Source organism: Lynx canadensis, chromosome A2 (assembly GCF_007474595.2).
Source record: "Lynx canadensis isolate LIC74 chromosome A2, mLynCan4.pri.v2, whole genome shotgun sequence".
NCBI lineage: Eukaryota > Metazoa > Chordata > Mammalia > Carnivora > Felidae > Lynx > Lynx canadensis.
Window position 1 is genome coordinate 80,907,758 of NC_044304.2, and position 12,259 is coordinate 80,920,016.

The 12,259-nt window shown below is 41.7% G+C and overlaps 2 protein-coding genes across 2 annotated transcripts in view; one reads left to right on the forward strand and one right to left on the reverse strand.

Annotated features, from left to right (window-relative positions):
• Nucleotides 1-12,259, forward strand: part of FBXL13 (F-box and leucine rich repeat protein 13) — a 212,635-nt gene that overhangs the window by 105,114 nt on the left and 95,262 nt on the right. The gene's annotated exons all lie outside the window — the stretch shown is intronic.
• LRRC17 (leucine rich repeat containing 17) overlaps nt 1-12,259 on the reverse strand; it is a 33,115-nt gene that overhangs the window by 5,791 nt on the left and 15,065 nt on the right. Inside the window, exon 2 of the mRNA XM_030307807.2 lies at nt 9,256-10,162. Within this exon, the coding sequence (XP_030163667.1) occupies nt 9,256-10,027 (772 nt within the window). The 5' untranslated portion in view covers nt 10,028-10,162. The remainder of the gene's footprint in view (nt 1-9,255; nt 10,163-12,259) is intronic.

Below are 12,259 nucleotides of genomic sequence, written 5' to 3' on the forward strand. Positions count from 1 at the left end.
ACTCCTTGCTGAGCTGTTCAGAGAAATGTCCTAGACATGGCGGTGGGGCTCACTCCTGGCTGTCCATTAGAAGCACCTGGGAAGCTTTAGGGGGTAAAAAAAAAGCTAAAAGGAAGTGAAATCAATCAAACCACTCTATGTGTGTCCCTTCCAATCCTTTCCCATCTGCTTAAGGAAGGAATTTTCACTATTAACTGCTGCCCCTGGGTTGTGTTTTCATTTCATTCCTCAACTTCGGTTTTTTTCTGCTAACAAAAAGTGCTCAGGTCTCTCTACCCTTAAAAAATTAACAAAAAGCTTTTGACCTTGATCTTATGGCTCCTTTCCCTGGATGCTAAAATTTGAGGAAGCGTAGTCCTGACCTGCTGCCCCCTGCTTCTTCCTCAGCATGTATTCCCTGAATCCTTGTGACTTAGTTTATATTCCAGCACTCCTAGACTCCCAGACACCTCAGGAACAACAACACTATTACTGTTACTACTACTAGAGAAAAAGCCTCTGGAAGAGGAGTCCAGGTTATCTTTCACAGGTTAATAGGAAATCAAGGTTCACCTAATTTGTCTCTATTTACATTTCTCTTTAAATTATGCTTTAAAAAATATAGTGTTATTTTTTTTTTAATTTTTTTTTCAACGTTTTATTTATTTTTGGGACAGAGAGAGACAGAGCATGAACGGGGGAGGGGCAGAGAGAGAGGGAGACACAGAATCGGAAACAGGCTCCAGGCTCTGAGCCATCAGCCCAGAGCCTGACGCGGGGCTCGAACTCACGGACCGCGAGATTGTGACCTGGCTGAAGTCAGACGCCTAACCGACTGAGCCACCCAGGGGCCCCTATAGTGTTATTTTTAAAATTATTTTAATGTTTATTTATTTTGGGGGGATGGGAGAGAGAGAGACAGAATGTGAGCAGAAGAGGGGCAGAGGAAGAGGGAGACAGAATCCAAAGCAGGTTCCAGGTTTTGAGCTGTCAGCAGAGTCTGACACAGGGCTCGAACCCATAAACCAGGAGATCATGACCTGAGCCAAAGTCGGACACTTAATCGACTGAGCCACTCAGGAGTTCCTAAAAAATATAGTGTTATTTTATATTTTAGTGTAATATTTGCCCTCTTAATCATTGGCAAAATAGTCTAAGGAGGTTTTATTTAATTTTAAGTAGGGCAAGTGAGAACTGTGAAGAGACACAAGCCTGTTTCCACAAAAGAAAACTAGAAGTAATAAAATGTCCAGATTAACTGATAACTGAGAAATAGCGTGACCCAAAGGCTTTGTGAATAAAATTTGTTGAATTGGGTACAGAAAATAAGCTTATAAAAGGTGGTATCCATTTATCCATGATAATATTTTTGGAACAGGATAATTGAATTGCTGATAGTTTCTTCAAAATACTAAAAAAAAACCCAAAAAACCCAAAACTCTGGTATTTATGACTTCTTAGCCCATAGTATATTTATTTTCATAAAGATTCAGGTTTATTTTTTCCCCTTTAAAACCCCAAATCCATGGTCTTAAATGGAATGGAATTGGTAAATCCTTCTTTAGTATCCCTATTACTGTTAAATTTGCTTTCTCGTCTCGATGGGATCTTAGTATCTTGGTATCTATGTGCAGGGAGTGTTCTGTATGTTCTAACAAGTATTAAGTGACAAGAACCCTATGGGCTAAGTATGTTTATTCTCATTTTACAGATGAGGAAGCTGAGGCACAATTTGCCTGTAGTTATAGTCCTAGGATTTAAATACACATGCTAGCTTCAGAATATATGCTTCTAACCACTCTGCTCCTGGAACTTTTCTGTTTCTTTCATGCTGTTCCATCTGCCTTTGAATCCTCAAGCCTGGCACAGGGTAAAGTTGGAGTGGGGGAGGAACTGAGGTGGAGTCAATACACTGGGTGGCCATGAGACCTTCCTAGCTCTGTATTTAAAATGATGTCTCCTGTTTTCAGTTTAGCAGTAACAAATACTCCCTGCTTTTCCTCAATGGTAAGTTATCACCATCAGATGTAGTATACATTTTACTGATTGTTTTCATTTTTGTCCCCTCCCCACCATAGAAGCTTCATGGTGGAGGCTTAGGACGATGCCTAATATATCCTAAACAAATGATATGTATCAGACAGCTTCTGAAAAGGCACTCCATGTTCTTCTCTACTAATACGTATGCCCTTGTGTAAACACCTCCTTAATATGGCCTGAACCCATGACTTGCTTCCAAAAATAGAATGCAGCAAATGTCAGTGGATGCCACTTCCACAATCCGGTTACAAGAGATTATGACTTTTATTTTGCCAGCAGATTCTCTTCTGCTCACTTTGATAAAGTAAGCTGTCATATTTGAGAGGCCCACGTGGCAAGGAATGTAGCCTCTGGCAAATAGCCAGCAAAGAACTCAGGTCCTCAGTCCATCAACCCTTGAGGAACTGAATTCTGCCAATGGCCACATGAGCTTGGAAGAGGAGCCTTTCCCAGTTGAGTCTTCAGATGAGACCACAGACGTGAGTCCTGGTGAACACACTGATTGCAGCCTTGTGAAGGATCTGCAAGCAGAGGACTCAGCTGAGCCATGTCTGGTTTCCTGACCCACAGAAACTGTGAGATAATGAATGTGTGTTGTATCAAGCCACTAAGTATTGGGGTAGTTCATCACAGATAATACATTGTAAATAAGAGCTCATGAAAATTGAGTTTGATGATTTCAGGATACTGAGCACTTTTGTAATAAAAATCCTTTTAAAATATGGAGCGATCAGGGCACCTGGGTGGCTCAGTCGATTAAGTGTCCGACTTCAGTTCAGGTCATGATCTCGTGGTCTGAGTTTGAGCCCTGCATTGGGCTCTGTGCTGACAGCTCAGAGCCTGGAGCCTGCTTCGGATTCTGTGTCTCCCTCTCTCTGCCCCTCTCCTGCTCATGCCTCTGTCTCTCTCTTTCTTTCCAAAGTAAATAAATGTTAAAAGAAAATTTTTTTTAATAAAAATAAAAAAATATGGAGTGATCTTGTTTTTGTCTTTTGGTAAGGCACTATTCTGTTTGACTTAGAATTATGTCTGCCAATATAATTAAAAGGTGAAAGATTTAAAAAATTTTTTTTTCAACGTTTATTTATTTTTGGGACAGAGAGAGACAGAGCATGAACGGGGGAGGGGCAGAGAGAGAGGGAGACACAGAATCGGAAACAGGCTCCAGGCTCTGAGCCATCAGCCCAGAGCCCGACGCGGGGCTCGAACTCACGGACCGCGAGATCGTGACCTGGCTGAAGTCGGACGCTTAACCGACTGCGCCACCCAGGCGCCCCAAAAGGTGAAAGATTTTAAGTCTTGAACTTATAATGTTCCAACAGTGAGGTATTCCTCCCTTTAGGATCATCAGGACCCCAAGTGAAGAGCTATATTCTCTCTGGGGTCCTACATTTAAACAAGTAAATGGAGATCCCAGCAATAATTAAAAACCATGGAGACAACGGAGGACAAAATCAAAGAAATAATTTGTGGACATTATAGTGTTTGGAATAATTATTGAAAATGGCTGTGGCATCTTCTTAGCAAGATTTTAATAGCAGAATAGAGTTTTATTTCAAAATACCCAAGATCCTACCTCTTCTCAGTTCCTCCATTGCTACCACATTGGTCTAAGTCAACATCAGCTCTTGTCTGGATTATCCCCAAAGTGTCCTAAGCCCATGTTAAACAGTCAAAACATAAATACGACCATGTCAATTCCCCAGATGGCTTCTAATCCACCAGATGTTCCCATCTTACTATGAATAAAAGCTCAAGTCCTCATTAAGGTCCTATAAGGCCATTAAAAACTGTAGATCTTCATTGCCACCACAGGCAGTATCTCCTAGGTTTTGGAAAGCAGGCTGTTTATCAGGATTTGCTTGCTGAATCCACATCTGTTGGGTTGGACATGGGGTGGATGACAGAGACCTCCCAAGCAACCACTGTGGGACAAGCTGAAGTGGGTAAACCACAAATAAATGGGTAGAAAAAACAGTTTATGAGAACTCCCTGAAACTCAGTGTAAGCAGTATGACAGGGCCTGTGGATGCTGGAAAGGGACTATGAATTGCAGAACCAACTTTGGCATTGTCAGCAGTAAAAATAGGGTAAAAGTAGGATCCACAAGTAAACCAGGATATACAACCCAAAGCCTTTGCTAGTATGGCTTAGAAAAACCATGGAAAAATCTTATTTGTTGTACTGACGAGTAAAAACAATTCTTTAGTTCTTTTATCTTAAACTTGAATGAAAATTGCAAATAGTGATGTAAAATGATGTAAAATGTAAAATGATAAAGATTATAGCCACAAGTCAAATTTGGTCAATGTCCCTATTTCTAGACCAGGCACCACATTGTTATTTGCTGCTACCTAAAATTCTTGGTAAACACTCAAAACATACCTCATCTACTCTATCGTCACCCTTGACAAACCTTACCATTCCCCAACCAAAATTTGCTGAGTCTGAGGAGTGAACTGGGAAAATTTCTCCATGTAATTTCCCATTTAGTGGGCTATCTTTTTAAATTAATTAATTAATTAGAGAGAGAAAGAGAGAGCACACACAAGTTAGGGAGGGACAGAGAGAGAGAGGGAGAGATAGAATCCCAAGCAGGCTCCACACTGTCAGTGTGGAGTCTGATTTGGAGTTCAAACCCACGAACTGTGAGATCATGACCTGAGCTGAAATCAAGAGTTGGTCACCCAACTGACTATGCTCCCAGGCGCCCCTTAGTGGGATTGCAATATCTTAGTTGTCAGTAATATCAGAACTACTCTGAAGGCTCGGTGGTAGTAGGCAAAGAGGCATAAATAACCCTGATTTTGCAAATAAAAAATTGTTAATCATTATTAAACTAGCGATGAAATTAACTTCAAAGGCAGCTGAGAGTACCTTACCTGCATAATTCCCCCCAGTCCAAATCTCAGAAGTAAAATGAATCCTTAGAAATTGTAAATGATTCTGGTAAACATAAAGCTAAAAATGCAGTTTTCAATTCTTTCATGTCTTTTTTGGCAAATACATTTACCTCAATGTGGCATAAACATGCCTTTCAACTAATTTCACATTTATTCCCTTTGGAAGACTACATTTTGTTGGCAAAGTGCCTGTCCCCCAGTGAATAAAGCTATTATTTCTTTTTCGTGCTGTCCAACGTTTAAAGCAAAATTAGTGATTTTTGAGGTCTGTGTGGTCAAACTGGCACATATTAGGTGCCCTATGCACACCATCTGACTCATCATCTGTCAGCTGGGAAAGGCACAACTTCTGAGTTAGGGTAATCTGTATTTGGGTTTTCTGTGTGTGCTCATGTACATGGTATATCATACAGAGCCTAAGAGGAGAATCAGTAGGGGTGCCTGGGTGGCTCAGTTGCTTGAGTGTCTGACTTCGGCTCAGGTCATGATCTCACGGTGTGTGGGTTTGAGCCCCACGTCGGGCTCTGTGCTGACAGCTCAGAGCCTGAAGCCTGCTTCAGATTCTGTCTCCCTCTCTCTCTGCCCCTCCCCCGCTCTCACTCTGTCTCTCTCTCTCAAAAATAAACATTTTTTAAAAATTAAAAAAAAAAGGAGAATCAGTACTGGGAGAAAGCACCCAGAAAGCTTTTATACATTTTTCTTGGTTGATGTACCTGGAATCATGAAGGAAGAGATGACATTGCATGGTGGTCAATGGCTTGGGACTGCCTGTGGGACCTTAGAAGGGCAACTTACCTTCTCTACACCTCAGGTTCCTCCTTTGTGAGGGTAGTAATAGTGCTCTTTGAAGGCTGAATAGTAAGTTACATAATGCATGTAAACCGCTATGTCTTAGGCACACAGAGCCTTTAGCAGACAGCTTTTATTCACTAACACCACTGCTGGTTCCACCTTGGACAGCATGTTTTGGGCTTCTTTAGATTCTACATAGTATCTAACACGTAGAGCATAAGCAAAAGTATTACTACTCTTTGGCAGGGAGCTAGAGATGAATTGCTGAACATTCTTAGTATTTGACATTTGTTATCTATTTATAGAATGGAATAAGGAAAATTACAGATTAAATACAGATTGTCATACTTGAATTCTAGCCATGATTTTTAATTCTATGTATTTTTATTTTTAAAGGTTGCTTAAATTACTGCCTTTGCAAGAGCAAAGAAGGCAGCACAGTTATTATCATCAGTCTAAAGCACATAGCCCTGTTCCAGGCAGTACCTGAGAGTACAGGGGGTGTCAGAGACAAGACCATGGGTTTTACAAAAAATAAACTATCAACTGATTCATAAATTTATATCAATAATAGTGAAGGCAATTTATATGTATGATATTACATCATTGTAATGATGTAATTGCCCTTCATTTTGTAATATAAATGGCATATGTTCTCCTTTGTGTAGTCATTAACGTTTGGAGGAACTTGAATTGTCCTTTCATGTATGGGTCAGTATCATTATATATATAGTGTGTATTGTTTCCAGTAAATAGGTGTACTTTAACACAAGGGGTATGAGTTTATGGGGCATATCTGGAAGGTCGTGTTTAGACAACAATAAGTTGAGGAAAGAAAACAGAAAATACTTCTGTTTTTATAAGTTGATGTTTGCCAAAAGAAAATGAGACAAAAATATCATGGGAAAAAAGACAAAGGCAGAAATAGGCTCATTGTGGGGGGGGGGTTGAATGGCCCAAGAGCAGTAAAGCAGTAAAAATGGCAGATATTTCCTAACACGTTATCTATTCTTAAATTACAGTGCAATCTAGCTGTAGAAGTCTTTGATTTTGTGTTGATGGCATTTTTCTCAGATAATCAATGAACTTAACTGTGCAAACCTAACTTTATCACCTGATGCAAACAAGTGCAAATTATCTTTAGCTTGAGGGGAGAGCCTCAGCTTTATCAAGTAATTTTTCTAACCCAAGTCTAGGATTAGTAGCTTTATGTTAGTTTTTTAAATATGTAATTTAAGTTTTTAAAAAAAATTTTAATGCTTTTTTAGTTTTGAGAGAGAGACAGAGACAGAGCATGAGCAGGGGAGGGGCAGAAAGAGGGAGACACAGAATCCGAAGCAGGCTCCAGGCTCCAAACTCTCAGCACAGAGCCTGACACAGGGATCAAACTTATGAATCGTGAGATCATAACCTGAGCTGAAGTCAGAAGCTTAACTGACTGAGCCATCTAGGAGCCCCGGGTCTATTTTTTTTTAATGCTTATTAAAGAGAGAGAGAGAGAGAGAGAGAGAGAGAGAGAGAGAGACAGAGAAACCCAAGCAGGCTCCATGCGGTCAGCACAGAGCCTGACCCGGGGATCGAACTCACAAACCGTGAGATCATGGCCTGAGCCGAAGTCAGACGCTCTACCAACTGAGCCACCCAGGCACCCCTGTAATTTAAGTTTTTAATCTAAGCATCACAAAGGCATTGCTAATAAGACATGTTCTTCAGCATGAAACACTAAGTAGTCACTGTAACAAGGTCAGGGAAATTTCACCCAATCTGGCTGCAGAGAAACTGCATATACTGACTTTTCTAGAATTCTTTAATCTTTCCATTGGTGAGGCAGCTGTTTGCTTGAATGTGACCAAAGAAGATGGCATGATCAGGCAGACCAACCTTCAAACCGTGGCTTTGCTGCTTACCTGTGAGACCTCAACCAAGTCACTGAACCTCGCTAAGCTTCATTTTTCCCAGCTGTAAATGGGGATAGTGCTACCTTACTGGAAGCTATGCAGAACATGTGTGTGGAGTGCCTGGAGAACAGGTTTTCAATTAATGAACAGTTGCTCTCCAATTCAGAGGATCCTGGCATGGCATCTCCCTGGTCATGACACTGTAATTGTTCTACTATGGCACCAAATTATACACGTCTCACAGGGTGTTGTAGTAAGCAAAACTTTCCATGTCACATGGCTGTGCTTTGCTCTCACCAGGTGCCACTTATGGAGTCTGGGACAGAGAGGCAAGGCTTGTGCACTTCTTGGCTGATAAATGAACAAATTTTCTCCTGGTTCAGGTTGCCTGCCTCTTCAGTGTCAACACATTCCTGCTTCTGGTTCCCTGGAAAGGAGTCAGAGTCTCTATGTTGCTTTTAACCTTCTCTTTCTGTTCTTAAAGAAACAAAACAAAGCAAAACCTCCTAAAATAAGTGGAAGGAATGACATCCTGCTTTAATGTGACCCTGATCCTGTGACATCTAGCTTTAATTGAATTTTGCGAATAAGTCATTAATCCATGCCAGAAATGAAACAGACACTGTCCTGTGGCTGGTTATCCTTGGGTAGACTAGCAGTTCCCAGACCACACTTTGAGAATGTCTTCACTAACCTGTCAAGAGCATTACTAAAGTTTCCCACTTTCTTATTTCATGAATTAATCCTGTATGTGCCCCATGCAGCACCACACCAAAACTGTGTGGGATGTAAAACTCAGCAGTGATTTTTCAGGAAGTAGGTAATATTCTGGAAAGCTTTTCTTAGCTTCATACTTCTTGGATTAAATATTTTCAGCTTAGTTCTTTCAATACTTTTAGGTTTTATTTTGGGGAACTTGGGAACAATGAAGATATAGGATGTTAGCAAGCATTTAGCAAGCATTGAGACCAGGGGTGCTTGGGTGGCTCAGTCAGTTGAGTATCTGACTCCTTGATTATGGCTCAGGTTATGATCCCAGGGTCATGGAATCGAGCCCCACATTGGGCTCTGCACTGAGTATGGAGCCTGCTTGGGATTCTCTCTTTCTCGCTGTCAAAACAAACAAAAATCCTTGAGGCCAAATTCTGAGAAGTACAGACGCGCCATTACATCCCACATAGCCTCCCTCTCACAGTGTTCTCACCTGTTCCCTTCCACACATGATTTTCCTGGAGGTAATTTCCCCACAGACGCACACTATGTTTTCGCTTTAAGTCACATTATATAGACAGCATTTGGACTTGTCTTTATACCCACTGGTCTGCCTAAATTATACCACATTGTGATTTAAGATAAAGGGGATTCTTGACAGCCACAGGTTTTATTAGCAAACAAGAGTAGCGCCCAACTGGCTGCTCTTCCTGAGCATACCTCCTGCCCTCCTCTACTGTCCCCCAAAACCCCAACCGTGTTGAGTCCGAACCCTAGAAAAGCTTGCAGTAAATTCCATTGTCACCGGGAAAAGATTTCTGGTGGAAGTGACACCAGAAATCCCAAGGCACGGTGGAGTGTAGGGAGGGTGATAAGATTCAAAGAGCATTTTTAATCGTCCACGACAATGAAAAACTAAGAAACTTACAAACCTTTCCGTTTGCAGTCCAGCGTTTGTATGGGAAACACGTAATTGTAGCAAAGAGTCGAGTCCACCTCGGGCTTGATGACTGGGGGTCTCCCTGACACTTGGGGTTTCGGGTCTAATTGTTCCCTTTCTTCTTCATTGCATAACTGTTCAGATTTTATCTGCCGCAGCTTTTTGTTTTTCAGATCTTGTGGCCTTTCGCACTTGGCATAGTTCCCCAAATTCCGGTTTCTTGGAATCTGCAACATTGAAATAAGCGTTTCCATCTCACAAGTACAGTGCCAGGGGTTGTCATAGAGACGCAGGTAGCTCAGGAGAGGCGTATAAATGAACACTTCCTCTGTCAAGACTTTGATTTGGTTGTGCTGCAGGAGGAGAGTAGTAAGTTTATTTAAACCAAAGAAAGCCTCACTCTCAATTTTGGAGATCTCATTCTGCTGCAGATCCAGGCTTTTCAGCCTCTTAAACTTGGAGAACATCTTGTTCTTCAGTATGCGGATCTTGTTCCTTGCTAACAGCATATGCAGCAAATCCTGAGGCCAGTCAGGCAGCACGTACACTAGTTTTCTTTCTTGACAATCTAAGTACTTCTCGTGAAGATACGTGTACACTTCGCAGGGGAGGCCTGGCGCGTAGCGTTTGACGGGGTTGGAGCCTCTCCTGCTCCCACCCGCCCGGCCATGATTCATTCGGCTTCTCGAGCCCCCGGGGCTGGCCTTGCGGAGCTCCGCGGCTTTACAAAAGAAGAGCAGAATTACCACCGTAACCACGCGCATCCTGACATCCAGCTGGCCCCAATTACTTGGGGTGACAGAGGGAACGATGAAAGTATTCCTTTGAAATGCAAGCTTGGGTAATCTTAACTAATACAATTCGGAACGATGAGACCCAGCTGAGGTTCGATGCAGTCCCTAGGTTGCAAGAGAAAAACATCTCTGAAGACCACTGTGAACATTGTGTTATTAACAGATAGTAGCAGCTTTTTAAAAAACATTCATTTTCTTTATATATATATTTTTATTGCGGTATAAATGACATATAACATTATATTTGTTTCAGGTGTGTGACATAATGACTCAATATTTGTAGATATTGTGAAATGATCACCACAATAAGTTTTTTGTTTTTCTCTTAAGCAAAGACATTGCAATTAATAAAGGAACATCCTGAACAGTGGTGAGTGCACCCTCCCACTTGTCTGGTTTAGTGGCCAAGGGTTTGGCCCCTGAGTTTCAATGAAGACTCTCCTGCTTGCTTAACTATATGACGTCAGGCTAGTTATTTAACCTCAACTTCAGAATCTGTAAAATAGGGCTGATGTAGGGTGCCTGGGTGGTTCAGTCAGTTACACCTCTGTTGATTTTGGCTCAGGTCATGATCTCATGGTTCGTGAGTTCGAGCCCCACATCGAGCTTTTCACTGCTGACGGTGTGGAGCCTGCTTGGGATTCTCTCTCTGCCCCTCCCCTGCTCACACTCTCTATCTCAAATAAGTAAACTTAAAAAAAATGGGGCTGAGGATACCTCGTCGTATTGCTAGGAGAATGAAACGGGCTCATGCACGTAAGACACTTCACAGTACCTGGTCCAGGAGTAGTACTCTACTGTTCAGGGCTTAGCGTTATGAAAACTGAAACACGTAATATATCAGCACATCAGATTCAAGAAATGAAAGGGATACTTCCAACAGCCTTGAGATGGGCAAAAAAAAAGTAGGTCCCCAACAGCTGTTCTCCTGAGCTTGTTTTTTCTTTCCTGTACTGTCTCCCAATCACCAACCATATTGAATGTGAGATACAGAAATGCTCAAAGTAAACAGCACTGTCCTTGGCAAGTCTTGCACATCTTGGTTCAAATGTCACCTGAGCAAAGCCTTCTATGACCACTCTGTGTCAAGTGGCATCTCTTCCCACTTGCTAGCCACTCTCTATGTTCTTTTTTTTGTTTTATTTTTCTCCACAGCACTAATCACCACCTGTCAAAGTAGATATTTTACTTCTTGTGTTTACTGTCAGCCTCCCCCAGTGAGGATGTGAACTCCCTAAAGGCAGGGACCTTTGTCTGTTTTGTTCACTTGCTGTACTTGTAGCACCTGTAGAGTTTCTGGCATATAACAGGTTCTTTGTTTTTTCTTAATTTTTTAAAATGTTTTATTATATTTTTGAGAGAGAGGGAGAGACAGAGTGTGAGTGGGGGAGGGGAAGGTGCACGGAGAGAGGGAGACACAGAATCCAAAGTAGGTTCCAGACTCTGAGTTGTCAGCACAGAGCCCAAGCGGGACTTGAACCCACAAACCATGAGATCATGACCTGAGCCCAAGTCAGTCACTTAACTGACTGAGCCACCCAGGTGCCCCCATGTAACAGGTTCTTGATAAGTATTTGTTAAATGCATGACTTACTCTCAGGTAAGTATTCTCTAAAAATATTAATATCATAAATTTAGTTATTGCATTGTTTGGGGAATCTATTTTCTTCCTTAACGAGTATTACTGATGACTTCCAAGATCTGTACATTTTAAAGAATTGTTTTCACTTTTAAATTCTGAAAGTGGTTTTGGTTTGCATTTATTACTTAGGACACAGTCCATTCTTGGCAAAGGAAGAAATGTTCAAAATCGATTTATAATTAATAACATTTCTGTTGTTATTATTGTGGGGCTAAGTGGTTATGAGCAGCAGATGTGTTTTCTATTCATTGTAGCAGTGTGGATGCCAGGATGTTTGGAGTTTTCCTGCTCGATGGGGGTCTCCACCTAGAATGACTTTCCCCTCTTTGCCTCAAGTGTTCCTCTCCTTTACTGTTTTGTGTCCTCTCCCCTAGATGCTTGTTTTCTGTCTCAGATTTGGAGTTGTACTTTCTGTCGGTCTAGCCCCAGAGTGCTGATTGTAGAACACTTTGCTACCCAGCTCTTTGTGGACATGTGTCCTCTTCCCTGTGACACCGTAAGCTGTACAGTTGCCCCTGGTCCTAGAGCAAATCAGACACTTGGCCTTTCTGGTCCTCCAT